Source organism: Gopherus flavomarginatus, chromosome 9, assembly GCF_025201925.1.
Source record: "Gopherus flavomarginatus isolate rGopFla2 chromosome 9, rGopFla2.mat.asm, whole genome shotgun sequence".
In the NCBI taxonomy this organism is placed as follows: domain Eukaryota; kingdom Metazoa; phylum Chordata; order Testudines; family Testudinidae; genus Gopherus; species Gopherus flavomarginatus.
The window spans coordinates 16,628,679-16,647,779 of NC_066625.1; the positions used below are offsets into that span (position 1 = coordinate 16,628,679).

At 42.9% G+C, this 19,101-nt stretch overlaps 1 protein-coding gene across 1 annotated transcript; it reads left to right on the plus strand.

Moving 5' to 3' along the window:
• Window positions 1-69: 69 nt before the first annotated feature.
• CRYM (crystallin mu) lies at window positions 70-18,521 on the plus strand. The gene is made up of 8 exons (XM_050966762.1): window positions 70-1,118; window positions 1,864-2,014; window positions 3,033-3,095; window positions 10,766-10,867; window positions 11,412-11,595; window positions 14,723-14,844; window positions 15,548-15,632; window positions 16,323-18,521. Exons 1-8 carry the CDS (start codon window positions 946-948, stop codon window positions 16,385-16,387), a joined length of 945 nt encoding a protein of 314 aa, XP_050822719.1. The 5' UTR covers window positions 70-945; the 3' UTR covers window positions 16,388-18,521.
• The last annotated feature ends 580 nt before the right edge of the window (window positions 18,522-19,101 follow it).

Below are 19,101 nucleotides of genomic sequence, written 5' to 3' on the forward strand. Positions count from 1 at the left end.
GTCCCCTTTCACAGATCGGTCAAAAGCCCCTCCCACTCCCGCTAGAATTCTCACGGCTCGCCATTGATCCTCGCCTTCTCTTGAGGCGCGCCCCTTGTGGGGTGTAGGCCAGGGCTTTCTATGCGCTGTGCCCAGTGATCAGTTTGTCTTTGGGTGGATTGTGCGGCGCACGGGTGAGCGGGGGGCGGTTCGAGGCCCTGTGCCCCACGGTTAAATAAATAGCCATCACAAGTCCCGCATTCTCCCTTTTCATAGCTGTGCTCGTACCCGGAGATTTCGTAGGCTCCCTCAGTAGCTGGGGTAGGAGTGGTGACTCCACAGCACAGGGCATGGGGTTAGTGAAGAGACATTGCAAAAACTGGGATCCCGTGGGAACCAATATGCTCCTGTATGGGAAATGCACTGTCCGTGCCCAGAGCGTGTCACCCACGTGGAACAAACGGGCTGCAGAGCTGGGCTCAGACGGGGACAGTTGCCATAACGGAGGCTCCCTCCATGAGGCATTACGTTATCCCCTGCCCACACGCACCGTTGGTTTACCCTCTCCCCGTGACGGATGACCTGCCTCCGCAGCGAGCGAGACACCCCACAGTAAGGGGTAATAATGACTGAGAGCCGCACAGTGGGGGGAGTTCCCCATAAGAGCGTGTTCCTTAGAATAACGAGAAAAATGAGCCGCCCGTGACGTCTAGCTCTGAGATTCCCCCGCGCTGATTCCCCCCTTTCCAAGATAAGGGGGCTAAGTCCATAGCGATTGGGACGTGGCAGCAGGGTCACATCTCGGCCCTGTCTTGTGCACCCACTAGGTGGCGCAATTGCAGCAGCCTGGCAAGGAGGGTGGCAGCGGGGGTCCCGGACAGAACTTACAGCCAAGCGGGCACAAGAGGCGGCAGCCGGACACGCACGAGAATCTGTGCTGCCTGTCCGGCCCCTGCACTGGTCACCATGAGCGCTGCGCCGCCGGTTTTCCTGGGCTCCGAGGTGGTGGAGAAGCACTTGCACCGCGCCAGCCTCCTGATCCCTTCACTGGAAGCTGCCCTGGCCAATTTCTCCAGCGGCGCGGAGGGAGGCGTCGTGCAACCCATGCGCACCGTGGTGCCGGTGCAGAAGTACAACGGGTAAGTAGGGAGGAGGGGTGCACATTCCAGGGATCCCCATCACGGGCGCCCCTCTCGTCCTGAGCCAGAGTGGGGAGAGGGAGGGATCCCTTTCTCAGTCCCTCCCCACGGTGAGGACTTCCTTGGCTGGGCCTTGGCAGCTGCTGTGATATTCCCCAGTTGTGTCTGGTTAGGGAGATTTCCAGCTCGGATACTGCAATAAGAGCAACCAGGCAGGCAGAGCGCAGCGAGCTTTCCCCTCACCTGTCATGTCCCCTGCCCCCGTCTACTCCTAGCGAGCACTGTGCAAACCGCTACAGTTTCTGAAGTGCCCGACCAAGCTGGTGCAGCAGGCAGGTGCCCAAGATTTCCTGGTGCCTTATGCAGCTGCGTAGTTTACGTATGGGTAAGGACGGCCCTGGCTGATGCTTCCTTCAAACGAGTTCTCTGGCTGGCTGTAAAGGGAATGGAGAAAGTGCTTTGTGTCCTTTAAAATCTATGGTGAAGATCAGCCATCCAGGCTGTTGTAAAGTGTGCCCATCGGCCCGCCCTCTGCAGTACCAGAATAAATTGAAGTCAATGGCAGAACTCATGCTTAAATAGCCTAAAAATGTCATGCAATTTAGAAGTGGAGAAGAGAAAAAGTAGGGCTATAGAGAGGGTTATATTATATTAGAGATCAAAAGCAGTTGCTTATTAACTTCTGTTAGTTAGCTAACAAATTACAAAATTTGATGTTAAATGTATATTTTTTTCTCTTTCAAAGATTTTTAGGGGTCATGCCTGCTTACAGTTCAAAGGATGATGCTCTAACAACTAAACTGGTAACCTTCTACGAACACAAAAAGGATTCTTCTGTTCCCTCTCACCAAGCAACTATATTACTCTTTGACTCAAGAAATGGCTCTTTAAAAGCTGTAAGTTCAGTGTGCATTGATGCATTCTGTTTTGTTAACAGTCTGTCAAAATCATATTTCGATTTTAGATGACATAGCTGGTGTAAATCACTATCACGCCATTCACTTCAGTGGAGTTATGGCGATTTGTGTCATCTGAGAATCTGGCCCTCAGTCTTGTCTGTTTCATTATTTTTAATCTGTACTTCATTCTTTGTTTTCTGAAACTGGTGATTTGAAGTGAAACTGTTTATTTGAAGAAATCCCCCAACACCATGTTTAGTTGATATTTTAGGGGAAAAGAATAAATTGCCAAATATTCTGAACTGTTAAAGGCAATGCGAGTTTTGCTGTTGGCCTCTGTGAGGAAGGGATTGGGGGGCTATAGTAGGAATTTTGGGTTATTATCTTTCTTAATTAAAAATGAGAATAATGGTTTGAGAAGGGCCAGAACAGTTAAAGTGTCTGTTTATCAGCGAGGCTCCACAATCCGTTTTCACATGATAATAGAATATATAGAGCCAGAGTCTATATAGAGCCAGTGCCTACCCTGAGTGCAGCACAAGATAGGGGGGCACCTGATTATGGCAACATGATTCTCTGCCTGGGCCCTGGCACAGGTTACAGCAGCCCAAGGGCTGCTCCATCATATACTTGCTTGCAATGGTCCCCAATGCTAGCCAGAGTGCAGTGTGTTCTGGCCGTGCCTTCATTGCCCTGAAACACCCCCGGTACTGGGGTCTCCAGGAAATGTAGTGTAGAAATGGTTATGTTGGGTCAATGCCACTGTGATGATGGCCAATTTCCACTCGCTTTATGCTGCCTGAGTGTCATGAAAGCAGTGGAGCAGGGAAGAAAATCTGCCAATTTTACATAGAATATATTTGCAAGTGTTGCATTAATAATCATCTTCTCTCGGGTTTTCCTTGTCCCTTCACGTGATATATAAGTTGTTAAGCACTAATTCACACATGGAGAAAGCATCTGGCATTACGTTTTCAGTGTTCATTTCAGTCTGTTTGATTTTCTTCTTTTAAAGATCATGGATGGCAGTGTCATTACAGCAAAACGAACTGCTGCAGTTTCCGCGATAGCTACCAAGGTAGGTTTGATGCTTTATAAAATGGGTGGAAGTAGATTATTGGTATATGACAAGGCAACCCTTCCTCAAGTGCCCTCCTGCAGAATACCACTGCACAACCCAGGAACCTGCTGCAGTTACCCCTTTCATCCAGAGTCCCCAGTAACTCCAGGTAGTCTTTCCAGGTACCAATACCCTTTCCAGCATTTATTTATTACAAGAGTCCCAAAATTGTAATCCAGAATTCCTCAACACAGTCCACATTCCCCAATTCCACTGTACATCCAATCTTTCAAGTCACAACAGCCCATGAACACACCAAGTATAGCTCTGATGTCTCTCACCATGCTCAGGCTCTTGGGTACAGCTCTGGCATCTCTCACCATGCCCCTCAACCTGGGTTGCTTCTCTGCCCTGTTTCATTCTCAGGTCTGGCTCTGGCTTTCACCTGGAGACATCAGCAAGCTCACCCCTACATCCTCCACCAGCCTTTAGCCCTCTCTGGTCTTTCAGCCAGCAGGTGTCTCCCTCTGCTGCTCTCAGGCCACGTCCAGACTAGGAATTAAAATCGATTTTAGATACGCAACTTCAGCTACGGGAATAACGTAGCTGAAGTCGAATTTCTAAAATCGAGGTACTCACCAGTCTGGACGGCGCGGCATCGATGTCCGCGGCTCTCCGTGTCGATTCCGGAACTCCGTTCGGATTGATGGAGTTCCGGAATCGATGTAAGCGCGCTCGGGGATCGATACACCGCGTCCAGACTAGACGCGATATATCGATCCCCGAGCAATCGATTTTAACCCGCCGATGCCGCGGGTTAGTCTGGACGAGGGCTCAGCCTTCAGCCCTCTCTATCTATGGTTCTCTGGCCTGGGGAAACTTGTGTGTGGTTCCTCAACTGCCTTCCACTTTCACTGGCTTGATCTGGCTCACTGCTCAACACGGAACTCACAGCTCTTTCCTTCAGGGCCAGCTCTCTCTCAGCCTCTGAACTCTCTCTTGCCTTTGGGCTGTCTCTCATAATTCCCAGGGGCAGTCCCTTCCTCCTCATAACACCAAACTAGGGCACACCTGGATTGGAACAGGAGAACTGGACCAGTTTCCTGTGACATGGTGTCATGTAAAATAGCTTAGAGGTCTTAGATAGTATTTGCATCTGAGGCTTTCAATCCATGGCAGTTCTCTTTAATCATAGGTACTAGATTTATGACAATGTTCAATCCTCAGAGAAAAGCCTAAAATTTGGTTGTTTCTATTTTAATTCCAAGGAAGTTGTGTAGAGTAATATAGTTTAAGGTCAGAGGGGACCACCAGATCATCTAGTCAAACCTCTTGCATATCACAGGCCACTAGCTCCATCCAGTTAACCCAGTATTGAGCCCAATAACCTGAAATAGACTAAACTATTGTTTACCATAGCGAATAGGAGGGACCAATGTGAACCAATGACCTAGCTCTCTACAATAGCGGGGAATTGATTAGGTGAGATATCCAAGATGATCCTAGTAAGTCGTATGTCACAGAGAAAGGCAAGTAACCCACAAGGTCCCTGCCAATATGACCTGGGGAAAATTCCTTCCCAACCTAAAATAGCAATTGGTATGACCCTGAGCATGTGAGAAAGACCCACCAGCCAAGCATCTGACAGAATTTTTCTGTACCACATCAGAGCATGAGCCCACCCCATCTGGTGATGCCATCTGTGGCCATCTCCAATGCTTTAGAGGAAGGAGAACCACTTCTCAGAATACAACAGGGAAAAAATCCTTCCTAACCCCTACAGGTGACCAACTGAAGCCCTGCATCATGAGATTTAGGAACATCAGACATAAGACTGGAAGGGACCCCCTTTGCCATGAAGCCCAACTCCCATCACTGCATGCAACTCCATTATATAGTCCCACTCAAAAATTTATCAAGCTCTATCTTCAGACTAATTAGGTTGTTTACCCGAACAACTTCTATTGGAAGGCTGTTCCAAAACCTCATTCCTCAGATGATTACAAACTTTCTTCTAACTTCCATCCTAAATTCAGTTATGGCCAGTTTGTACCCATTTATTCTTGTGCCAACATTTTCCTTTAACCTAAATAGCTCTTCTCCCTACTTGTTGTTTATCTCCCAATGTCTTTGTAGAGAGTAATCACATCCTCTCTCATCCTTCATTTTGCTAGGCTAAACAAGCCACGCTCTTCCAGTGTCCTTTCAGAAGATAGGTTCTCCATGCCCCTGATCACCTAGTAGCTTTTCTCTGCACCTGTTCCGGTTTGAAGTCATCTTTCTTGAACATGAGTCAGGGGCAGCTCCAGGCATCAGTGCTCCAAGCGTGTGCCTGGGGCAGCAAGCCACGGGGGGCACTCTGCCGGTCGCCGCTAGGGCGGTCGGCAGGGTGCCTTCAACGACTTGCCTGCGGAGGGTCCGCTGGTCCCGCGGCTTCGGTGGACCTCCTGCAGGCGTGCCTGCGGAGGGTCCAAGTCTAGGAACACAGGAGGTCTGCCGAAGCTGCGGGACCAGCGGACCCTCTGTGCTTGGGGTGGCAAAATGTCTAGAGCCGCCCCTGACATGAGTAATCAGATTTGTACACAGTATTCCAAATTAGGTCTTACTAGTGCCTTGTACAATTACATTAATACTTCTCTATCTTTACTGGAAATAGTCTTCCGTGTATACACGAATGATATGCCTGAGATGATAGTGCAGAAGTTTGCGTACGCTGATGTTTTGGCACTCACCGCTTAGGCCCATAGCTTTAAAGAACTTGAAGTGACCCTTAGATCTGACCTTAAGCTCATGGAGAAATACTCCAAAAGCTGAGACCAAATCCAAGCAAATCGGGTTTTTCTACTTTCCACTTTGGCAATAGAATTGCACAAAACACTCTTAACTGTCAAGTTTCATGGTGAAACTGTGCATTACAACCAAAGCCAACATATTTCATTGGCATTCTTGACTGCACACTGACCTTTCATGACCACCTCAAGAAAGTAGCCTTGAAAGCAAAAACTCATGTCGACATTATTTAAAAGTTAGTGGGAACAAGCTGGGGATCAACTGTCCTGGTTTTAGGAACATTGGCTTTGGCCCTTGTGTACTCAGTTGCAGAGTATTGTGCCCTGGTGTGGATAAGAAGCTGCTATACTCAGCTTGTGGAGAGGCAGCTGAATCAGACCATGCAAATCATCACGGAAACTTTAAAATCAACACCTCTACTGTGGCTTTCTGTATTAACAAATATCGAATCTCCAACTGTCCGTTGAGAGATAGCCACAGCACAAGAATTTAAATGTGCCGAAGACTATGTGGAACCTCCCATCTGTCAGGATATGGATAACATACCCCCATCAGGCCTGAAATTGTGAAAGCTAGTATGGACCACACTTGATCACTTCTAGTCTCTGGATCTGGCGAGGGAATAGCAAAGTGTCTGGACCTCATCTGCTGTTCCAGACAAGCACATTATTACTGACCCAACAAGTGCCTCCTCGGTTTCGACCTGCCACACAGACTTGAGACTACATTGACCCACATCCAAAGAAATAGTGAAAGATGTGGCTACTTGATGCACAAGTGGAAAATCAAAGACTCTGTTTCATGTGACTGCAGTGAGAACATCCAAACCAATGAACACATCAGAACACAGTGTCCCAAATGTGGATTCAAAATGAATTGGATGATATCCACAGTGTCACAGAGGAGACCCTGAAATGGCTTATGTACCTACAACTGCATCTATAAAATGTTGCTCTGCAGATGCCATACATGCCTGCGAGAGAGACTGGAAATGCCTCACCTGATATATCCTAGGACCACATTTGCCTATTTCACAGTTATATCACATTCATGGCACATAGTCATCCTGTGATCAACTAACACAACCAGGTATCTCTCCTCCTCTGTCATTTTCAACTGATGAATCCCCAGCTTATAGCAGAAATTCTTATGATTAGTTCTTATGTTCATGACCTTGCACTTTTAAATTTCATCTCATTTCTATTACTCCAGGTCATCAGTCTCATCCAATTCTTCCTGTATAAAATTCCATTCCTCCTGTGTACTGACAATGCCTCCCAAATTCATGTCATCAGTAAATTTTACTAGCACCTTCCTACTTTTTGTGCCAAAGTCATAAGTCCCATGTCTGATCCTTTAGGAACTCCGCTAGTAACCTCCCTTCAGCCCAGTTGTTCTCCTTTCAGCACAACCATTTGTCTTCTCCCCTTTTGCCAGTTTCTTAACCTCCTTACAGTTCTTACCCTAATCCCCAGCTTCATCAGAATTTCCCGTATGTATGAAATGCCTTACTGAAGGCCAGATAGATTAGATCTACTTCATTTTCCTTATTTTAAAAAATCAGTTATTTTGTCAGAGAAAAGGTATTCATGCTTGTATTGTATGTGATATGGGAGTGATTCACTCTGTGAACTGTTCTGAGAATATATTGGAGTAGTTTTGCTCAGTGATTTTTTTGTTGCCTTATGTATGCACCTATAGGACTTTGGGTAAGCGCAGTGATAAATTAAAATTGATTAGACTACACAGCCTCTTCCCCAGTCTGGCCACTCTGCTACTCCACATAACTTCCAATTCAAAGTAGGAATATTAATACAAATAAATCTTCAAATACTAATTTAAAAATATTTGGCTGGTTTCTTAATGCTGGGAATAAAGCAGATAACCCTTCCGAGGCCATCAGTTTGAAGGAAAGTTTTAGTCTTCGAAGCGCAAGAATGATAAAATGAAGAAGATGGGCAGATTTGACAAGTGCTATGTTTTCTGGCCCACTAACTCTTCTGCTTTAGATTGACGACCAGATTCTCTTCTCAGGTACATCAGTCTTATGCTGATGTAATTCCACCCAAATCAATGGAGTTACAGCCAACACAAAAGTGGAGTATCTATCCCCAAGAGCCACTCCATTTGGAGAAGGGGCGAACAATGTGTGACTGGGGTCCTAGTGGGGACCCAGCTGTGGTCACTCAGTTAGGGTGAACTGCAAAGAATGGGGCAGCCAAACCCCAAAAAGCGGGTGGATATTCCAATACTTAAATTTACCAAGCCAGCATAGAACAGTTTCTTTATTACCTTACTGGTTACTCAGAAATCCAGACAACACAGTTCCCTTAAAGTCATCCAGCCTCGGCTCTCCATCCAGGTACCCATGTCAAATATGATGATAATTTCTGTAAATCTTATTTCATCATAGAAAAGGTTCTACCAATCCCAAAGGATCGGACACATTAGCTCCCAGGTAATTGAATGTTTCAGATCTTACCCAAATACACATTACAGCCAGTTCTTATTAACTAAACTAAAATTTATTAAAAAACAAAAGGGAGAATATGGTTAAAAGGTCAATATACATACAGACATGAGTTCAGTTCATTTAGATGCGGATTCACAGCAGAGATGGTGAGCTTCGTAGTTGCAGAGTTCTTTCAGAAATAAGAACAGGAGTACTTGTGGCACCTTAGAGACTAGTAAATATTGACTGGACTAGTCTCTGAGGTACCACAAGTACTCCTGTTCTTTTTGCAGATACAGACTAACACGGCTGCTACTCTGAAACCTTTCAGAAATAGTTCTTAGTTTATAGTCCAATGACCAAATATCACATTCAGGGCATATCAGCATAACGGGTACCTCAGTCTTGTGACTCAAACTTCCCCTGAAGAAACTTAAGCAGATCTGAGATGACACAGTCAGGACCCAATGATCTTTTGTACAATTTCATGTCTTTTCACAAGTTGGAATTCCTCAAGGAACAAAAGGTAATTAGGATGACTTGGAAGGAGGTCCATCACCGGTACTTAATTATATGAATTAACATAAGGCCATTTGCTTTTTCCCTCACCATTCACAGTACATTTCAAAGAGATGTTCACAATTCATTTAAATTATATCAGAATACAGCATAGACAGGGACTGTTGATTACATTGTGGACCCTTCTCATACATATGTAAATACACAAAACCACAAACATTATCTCCCTACATGTCTTTTGAGGGTTATTTATTTTGCAGGATGTTTAACCCTTTCTAGCCATGCATCACACAATGAATTCCTGAGATGTTAGACTGTAGGGCTACTCTCAGCTCAGACCTTCCCCCCTTAAAACCAGATTCTGAACATGTCACACAAGCAAAGCTCCACAAAAACAAGAAGGAGTCCGGCGACACCTTAAAAACTAACAGATTTATTTGGCCATAAGCTTTCATGGGTAAAAAACCCACTTCTTCAGATGCTGTGACTTCAAAGGAGCTGTGCTTGCATTAGAACTTCCAGATCAGACCCTTATCTGTCACCTGCTGCTCTGTGAGATTTTCAGGACTGTTTGAACCCAGCTTTCAGTTGTCATCTTGTCCTCTTTATGGCAGTTCCTCTTCAATAAGCCAATACTTTTATGTACAGAACTTTTGAAATCAATGCTACAGAGTCAGTGTAACAAGAATCAAAATGAGCTCTTAGCTTTGATAAATCTGCTGGATGAGATTTTTTTATTTATTTGCAGCAGAGTCAGTTCAACAGGCATTGAAAGCCCATATAGTTCAAAGGCTCCAAGTACAAGAGTGGTCATAGCAAATGCACAAACAAGAAATGCAGGTGGCTGGGGCTAGGTTCAAACATCCTTTCTTTTCCCTTCTTAGTTCCTAGTGAACCACAGAGGATGATTAAACAGGGAAATTCAGAGCTACCAGAGGAGTGAATTTTAAGTCTTGAGCCTCAAGCCACCCTTGTTTGTAAATATTGACTGGTGGACACATATCCTGTTCTTAGCAAAGTTCATCCTCTGGAGTGTTGTAAATCAGGGATGTCAGACATGAGCCATACCTGGCCAGGGCTGAAATGTAATCTCTCTTGTTCAGAAGGAAAAATAATTGTCCCAAACTGGTACCATTTTCAGCAATTTGACTCAGTTTAAAAAGGGATATGAACAAGTGACAAGTAGGAAGTTTCAGTTTTAGTATTTTTCTTCTTCTTCCTCTTCCTCCTTTTTTTTAAAGAGCAGATAAACAACTTTTTAAACAAACACTCGGACTGAGGTTAGATTAGCCGGTTACTGTCTGGGGGAATGGCAGTTCTTCCAAGCCCATTATCCCAGTTTTGGGATGCACATTGTGTCCTGCAGAATTGCTAAATAAAAGGCATTTCATCGTTTCTTTGAGTGGTGTCTGCAACAACAATATATAATCTGCAAAGTTTTGTGGGATAAGGATTATAATTTACAGGGCTACATTTTGCCCTAGAATGCAGGTGCAACTGGTGGTGGTAATGGAATTGCACACCAGAAAATGAGGTCCTGTCTATCCTGGGGATATTTATACTCTTACAGCTACCCTGATGTAGGTGCAATCCCTCTGTGCCAATGCAGTGCACTGCATTAAGCCCTGTTTCACCCCCAGTGCAGCATTTCTGCACTGGGGGTTTATACTGGTGTAACTACATAGATGTAGCTACATCAATACAAATGCACAAGTGCAAATTGAATCAAGCCCACAAAAGTTTCTCCTAGAGATCAATGACCCCTCTGTACAAAGTTTAAAAATAATTGCTCGAGTGTAAATGTGCCTCTCCCATGTAAATATGCCTAAGATTGAGGGCTTTTAATTTAAATAGTGGATCATCATCACAACTGTGTTTTTTCCATGACTACTGTCACTGATTTCTTTTCTAACTTGATATATTTTAGTTCTTAATGCCAGCTGATTCAGAAGTGCTGTGCATTCTAGGAGCTGGTGTTCAAGCCTATAGCCATTATGAGGTCTTCACAGAGCAGTTCTCATTTAAAGAGGTAAGCCAAGGACTGCATCTCAAAGGAGAAGATTTATTTTTCTCAATTATTTTTTCAGTAACACCAATAACAACGTATATAATAATTAATAAAGTTGTATCTAATGGCTTTAGCATATTTCAACAAAATGTCTCTAGACATTGCACTTCTATAGCCTTTCCTCCTCCCATCTCAAAGCATTTTAATAATGCATGCTGGAAACAATGTCAAGTTTCAGACTTACTCTTTTCTCTATTTGAGAAAATCCTACCATATATAAGTTTCTTGGACAAGCTTCCTGCAGCCTCGATCAGTTCCGATTTTCTATTTAAAATGTATTTTATAAATATAAAGATGCCATGAACTGTTATTCTAGCATTGCATGATAATGATGAAGATGTACTAGCCCAGATACAAAATCTGCTCACCTGTTCTTTGCCAGGATGAGTAATGATAATGAAGAAAACTCATTGAGCATTTTAAAATAAGTGCTTGTTTGGGAATTTTGCAAGGACGGGTTACTCATATTATATAATCTCTATGTGCTTTCCATGTTGCTTTGCAGGTCAGGATATGGAATCGCACGAAGGAAAATGCTGTAAAGTTTGCTCGCTCAGCTAAGGGTCCAGTGCAGGTTTGCTCCTCTGCTCAGGAGGCTGTCACCGGAGCTGATGTGATTATAACAGTCACTATGGCAACAACGCCAATTTTATTTGGAGAGTGGATAAAACCAGGTGCCCATGTCAACGGTATGCCAGACTCTCATTGATTAGGGGGGTTTCTCTGCTATTATTTATATTATTATTTTATTTAGCTCTGATGTGCTCAATGCTGTGCTGTATAATACTCACAAAGTTGGTTTCTGCCCAGAATGGTCTAGATTTCTCAGAATAATCACTTCTCCTCTTTGAGCACAGTCCTGCAGGGTGTCTATATTCAGTGCTATTTAGGGATTCTGCTATTGTATGTTTGAGCAGCAGGTAATCTCATCTTTGCTATGGTGGCCAACAGGGTGTGGTCTTGATGTCCATTTCATCTTAGACTTAAACAACACCCTAGAAACATGTTCCCAAAGTGATTTTTTAGTAGTACTTCTGTTTCCCAGGTATTTATCATCTTTTCTACTGCCCTGTTTTGCAAACTCCTTTGTTTCTTCTTTTGGGGCTGAATCCTTTTGATCTCAGTGGGAATTTTGCCTGAGTTAAGAACTGTGTAAAAATTGAGAGAACACCAGGGTTTGGTCCCTTCACTGTGTTCTTTTTTCAAATTGTGTTTTCTGGTGATGTTGTTGCTGCCCTAGAATACTGAATCCCTGAGCTCCTTGGCATTTATTTACGTTATTTAATTTGGAGCTGGTTCAGATGACCTTGTGAACTTTCCAAGTTGTCTGGTAATGAGACAAAGGCAACTTGTAAGAGGGAACAATTTAAAGGAAGTTCCCACCAATTTTTCAAACTCTGTTTAATTCTTTGCTAGTGATGTTATCTGTGCTGTCTCACAGCATGAAGGCCATGGGTACAACCAGAATCAATTAGTGTCTTCATTTGCTGAGGCAACACATACACAAAGACCACCTCTCCTGGTTTTTTCCCCAGAGGCATTCCTAATGCATGAGTAGGCATTCAGACAACCCTGGAGTTCTCACATCCCTACTGTCTGTAAAGTTGTATAGGCAAATTGTTTTACCATTTGGTTCAATATTATTTGTGTTTATCTGTACAAAAGAAATTGCTAATACTAGGAGCTTTACATTTTTTTTTAAAGATAAGCTTTTGTTCATAAAACTGTTTCGGTAAGTAAAGATCTGTAAATGGGCTCCAATTGTACTGCTTACAAAGTCACAGGAAAAGAATGGAAGCTGCAGGTTTAGAAATCCCAGATAATAATGTTCAGTTGTCGGTCTGCACATACAGTTCCCTGCAGCAAACTGCTTCTTTGGTTCTGATCTGATAAGGATAAGTGAGGGATCTTTTAATTGCATTTCTCTCTACAGCACGTAACATCAAGACAGTCTGGATCAAAAACACTTAATAAAAAAGAATTATGAAGTTCAAGGCTTTTGCAAATGAATGGAGGAGAGGGAAGTGGAGAGGGGCAAGAGATAATAGGAAAAAGGGGGTGATTGGGTCATTTACTTTAGATATCTATATCCTGCTGAGGAGGATGTTACAATCACAACATCCAGCAGGGCTTTGTCAGGAGCAGCAGAAAGAGGGTGAGGAACAGAAGAAGGGGCTGATAGGATAAGAGAGGATACGATAGAGCAGCATAGCACCAGCCAAGCCTGTTCTTGGACAGGATACCAAAGTATAGTACAGTGTGGTTGTTTGTTAAACAACTTTATAAATACGCTTTTTATTCGAGAAAGGGCTGGGCTTGGCAGTCTTTGAGACTGAAGGTCTGTGATTTATGATGAAAAGCACTATATGAGCCCTAAGCACTTTTATTATTTGTAGCAGAGATACAGCGTAGGCAGTGACAGAGTGAGCTTCCCTGGGCCTTGCCTTGTCAGACTTTCCCTAAAGGCGAAAGGGTAGTTGTTGTACATCCGTCCTTGGTGCTAACCAAGCACTTGGCTTGTCTGGTTTTGTATTAGTTTGTTAATGTCTTTGACTGGTGTGAGATGGGCGGGCGGACACTCTGAGAATGGGAACAAGCTGGACATGGGTAAAGCTCTTAGGCCAAACTGGGCAATGCACCCGTGTAACAAATAACATATTTTGCCCAAGGAGTTTCAGGTTTATTGGCAGATATTTCACTGTGATTACTTTGTAAATGCTCTGCAGAACACTACCTCCCGTTCTCTGCCTCCACTATGACCTCTTCTCTTTGGCTAAGCCTTCCAGAGGAGTAGAGATGTAAGCAAGAGGGCCAAGCCTAAGAGCAAAAGGCTGTCTAATGACAAATGCTAACAAAGAATCCTGCTCCCCTTGTGAGTTCACCCTGCCGTTGTGGATTTGCTCCCACATGAGTTTTATTTTACTGCTAGCAGCCTGATCCTACAAGGCAGAGGTGGCCAACCTGAGCCTGAGAAGGAGCCAGAATTTACTACTGTACATTGCCAAAGAGCGAGAGTAATACATCAGCAGCCCCCATCAGCCCCTCCCCCCCGCCACCTCCTGCTCACCAGCAGCCCTGCCGATCAGCACCTCCCCGTCCCTCCTGCCCGCCGCAATCAGCTGTTTCGCAATGTACAGGAGGCTCTGGAATGGAGGGGGGAGGAGCAAGGGTGCAGCAGGCTCAGAAGAGGGGGCAGGAAGGGGCAGGGGCCTTGGGATAAGGGGTGGAGTGGAGTGGGGGCAGGGCCTGGGGTTGAGCAGCGGAAAGTTGGCACCTGTAGCTCTAGCCCCGGCGTCAGCACCTATGCAAGCAGCCACATATTAACTTCTGAAGAGCCTCATGTGGTTCCGGAGCCACAGGTTGGCCACCCCTGCTGCAAAGGAACTCATTGATTTCAGTGATCCTGGTCATGTTTTCACTGAATACAAAGATTTCAGTGGGAGCAGGATTAGACCCAATGAGGGCTGAGGGTGCTCAGCAGGCATAACAGGAACAGCACTTTGGAGGATTGAACCCTAAGGGCTCAATCCTGCTTTGACATCAATGGGAGTAGAAGGTGCTCAGCAGGATCAAGCCCTAGATGCACAATGTACAGCTCAGTCTGAATGGAGAGAAGCTCAGGACTTCCTCTAGTCAATCAAGCTGTTCTTGTTCTGTATCAGTGAACTTGTCTTCAAGGTTAATTTCAGGCTGTTTGTGCATAAGTGACGACACTGCTGTGGAAAGACATTATTCACCTCTGTTGAACACGAAATGTCTTTCTGTTAAATGCATTTTAAATATTTCTTTCTGAAGTCAATCACTTTTATCTTTTAGCCATTGGGGCAAGCAGACCAGACTGGAGAGAGCTGGATGATGAAGCGATGAAGAAGTCTGTCCTATATGTGGATTCTCGAGAGGCTGCTCTGAATGAATCAGGAGATGTTATATTATCAAGGGTAAGTCTTTCTTAAACGCTAGAGCTTCTCCTCTCGAGTGCTACTTTTGCATTGCGCCATTTCTCATTGCTTTCAGATCCATCCTTTATTAGATCTACACTTAAAAATGTTCAATGTTTCAAAAATTATTCCAAATCTTTCACTTTCATCCCAGAAGATCCCAAAGCAATTTATACATGATGGGACAAATTCTGCTCTGTTGCAGCTATGTATCCTTATGATACACGTTTCAGCATCATTAAATTGGAACTGCCTCTAATGTGTGGAGGCCAGCAGCCAAACAAATAGCTGTCACTGCACAAAACTGAGGAGAGGGGACCTTTTGTCATGCCCTTACACAGAGTGCCATAGGATTTTTTTAATGTCCACACATAATAGATAGGGCTTTCATTTTTAAGGTTTCATCTGCGAAACCAACAAACTGTAAACTACATGGAAGTCAATTTATCTTTGTCAGCAAGGTAACAAGTCAATCATTTTGAGTAATGAAATTCAGGCAGATATTTTTCTCGGAAAGCAATGTTATTCTTCTGGAATTTTTGTCTAGTTTCTATATTACTTGACCTAACAATGATCTGTTTTACCAGTAACAGAACGTTTCCAATTTTTTGTCTTCTCTTTCTTTTAAAATCACTCAAAAACCAGTTTATTTCTCTTGATGGCTGTCATGGATATCAAGCCTAAATGTGCATTTGTTTCATAGGCAGAGATTTTTGCCGAGCTGGGAGAGGTAGTGAAAGGGACAAAACCAGCCTTGCCTGAGAAAACAACAGTGTTCAAATCACTGGGTAAGAACAACCCCCTCCTATGTGTAAATCTGACGAGGAACAATGCCTTGTTATTTATTAAGTCCCTCTTGCATGGGAAAGTTGATGATGTTCAAAGCTGCTGTCCCAACACACTCTACAGAGGACAGTAGCTACAATATAAGATGTGTATTTTCCCTCCTTTCTCAATGTAGCAAGACTCATAAAATCTGAATTGAAAGAAAAGCAAACATGCTAGAAAAATACATTGTCCATTTTGTTTAAGTTCCATTTACTCAACTCATGACTACATTGTTTACGAACATAGCTCCAACCTGACTGTCCTACTCTGATGCCCCTGAAGTCTGTTTGACTTGAAGGTGATGTAACAGAGAAGTACGGTATTGGAGGTGATCAGAAGACTGGATTACCATGGTTGAGGTTGAATGTCCTGTTAGCAAGGATCAATTGGTTCCAGTTGTGGTAGCTTTTACAGAATGGATACATGTCCAATGCGAATTGGATTGAAACCAATAAACTCCTTTTACACATGGCACCTAACACCTATCTGATGGTGATAACTTCTTGTCATTACTAGACTGGGGTCCTAGATTGTGGTGTGAAAGATTCTCTAGTCCATTGTATAGTCATTCTATTTCCCAGTGAAGTTAAATTATTTCATTCAACCAAAGTGTTGGTTGTAGGTGATTTTAATTCTGTTATATATTTCAGGGATTGCAATTGAAGACACTGTGGCAGCAAAATTAGTTTATGATTCCTGGTCAGCTGGTAACTAAAACGAAGAGCCCGCAATACTAAGAAGGACAAAATAAGATAAAGAAAATGGTTCACGCTTAGTTTTCTTGTACCATTTCTTTATAAGAAAAGGAAGTAATTCTATAGGGAATATAGTACTTGATAACTTTCAATAGCCAATATTAAAGTTATAACATATACAGCATTTACTTTTATTCTTTAATGTCAGATATCTAATGTTTGTAAAGTTACTAACAAATGTATTTCTGTGCATTTTGATGTCCTTTGGAATAAACCACTTTTGCTCACTAATGTATCACAGCTAGCAGAAAAACTGTGTGCACATTTCATGTCTGTGGAGAGCTAATTGGTACTGTGGTAAAATGCACTAGTGTGGAGACTGCAGTTTAAATCTGGTATCATGTCACTAGTGATAGCAGTCTCACTTGAAATCCCAGTGAGATAGTTCTCAGCATGATGAAACCATCCTCCTTCAGACATCTATCCATCTGGTCTCTAGAAAGGTCTGAATCTGGAATGCCAGAAATGCTGTAGATTGCAGGTAGAGTGTATTAATCATGTTCAGTGCCTTGCTATGCTGGGACTTAGTATTATCAGTTTATGATGGTCATGAGATTCACCCAAAACTTCAGCATTAAACAATTTTTTCTTTAAAAATAAATAGATAATATTGCACATATTCTAGTGGGAGATTTCCTGATTTAATATGTTCATAAATTCTCTACTAAGGCTCTCTTAGGTTAGAGTCATGCTGACTTATTCCAGTGGGATAAACTTCCCAGTGTAAAGACAAACCTTTTCAGTGCTGAGGTTTGTTTGTGTCTTGAGTAGGTGAGTGCACTGGTAATCATGCTTTTAGCCATATGAGCATTGCTTTAAAGGAGCCTCTCTATCTTTCTTTCAAGGAGCCGGGGTGATATGCTAGGTAAGGAAAAGTTCCTGTTCTGTGCTAACAACCCAATTGTTTTGCATGACTGCACATCTGTTAATAGCTGGCTCTTGCCTTGGGAAAGAGTACCAAGTTTTGGGCTGCATTTGTGCCTTATAAAATTGTATCTATATTTTGTACCATGCAGGTAATTAAATATTTCTTCATTCCATGGGAACGTATATAGCACAGTCATTTGTAATGCTGCTAATACAGTATAGAGAAGCAATAAACAGGAGGTACAGCAGAATTTATTGTTAAATCTCTGGGTGGTGCATGAGTAAATTTATAAAGAGAATTATGGGCAAAAGTCACAGGTGACATAATTTGTGTGTAAGTTACAAGGCTTTTGTAAACTAGTCAGAAAATGGGAGTAAATTGCACAGTAGTGTAATTTGCATAGATTTAGCATTGAGGGTAACAAATCCTTAAATCTTTTGGGTCAAACGATGCTCTCTCTTACATGGATGCAAAATCCAGAGTAACTCCACTGACTTTCCACTGGCATAAGTGAATGAAGAATTTGTCCTCTTAACCTTTGCATTTTTAAGTTGTAATTATGTGACCTTACAAATTCTGTTATGAAAAAAATCACATTTAATGTACTCAATATTTTCAAATGTGTGCATTTATTTAGCAGTGATGGACTAACAACACTGGGATAATCCAAGTGTAACGTGGACTGCCAGAGCAAGTTTCCACACATAACTCTGGCAAAACAGCAATACCATCTAGTAAAACTGCTATCCCAGTGCTATGCCTCTCTTGAACAAGGATTGCAGTTCTGGCCAGACTGAGTAATGTTTTGAGGTGGGGCACCAATGGGGAGTGAAATGAGAACACCAAATAGTTCATTTCCACATGTGAAATAAGCCAGCCTTTGTGTCTCGTTCTCTGAAGGTGGAACAATTTATGCACTAATTCACTGCCCAGTGTTTTATATTGATGTTTGAAAATAAAAAATGAGATGGATCCAATTGAAGGACTTGATCCTGACCACCTGGAGCTTCTATTGGCTTCAGTGGGAAAAGCAGGTGCTCAGAGCCAGGCTCCAAAACTCCACAACTGACCATTTCTAAACCTTTGGGAAGTTTAGATTGAACTCTGGATCCATTTTTCATAAACCAAATACTTAGGTCCAAATGCTCCCCAACTTTGTAAACATTCAGAGCTGAATCTGAACATTACAGCTTGGTCCCATCTCTAATAAAAATAATTCTTGGTCATTTTCCATTTGGGTATTATGTTAAATAGTTGCCAAAATGTGGTGGTTATCAAGGTGCTGTATCAGATGGTTCACTTTCTGACTTGACATTTCTCTCCGTATTTTCTATTAGCATTTCCAATACCAGATTGCTGGGGGCCATTAAATTGTAGCAAAATTGCAGCACGTTTAAATGGGATTTCCAAAGGAGCCTAGGAACATTAAGTGCCCAGTCCCACTGAACTTCAGTGGAGTTGTACGCCTTGCTCCCTTAGCTTCCTTTGAAAATTCCAGCCTAGATCTAAATATTTTTTCTTCTTTCACAAATCCCAGTGGTATAGCCTCAGGATGAATATCATGTGCAACAGACATGGAAGTTAAAATGAAACGGAAACTTTTTTATTTGTACTAAACTTTCATTTTATTGTCCATTATTTGTTAAAACTCTTTTTTAGACAATTAAAACAACTTTTTCTATCTAATTTGTGCTGCATCTTCCTGTGATTTTTAACGCTGCAAGTATCAACATGGCTGTCCCTTGTAGTAAATGACTTGCTGAGGGGAAAGAAAACAAGCCAGCTCTGCCTCACTCTTGAGACTAG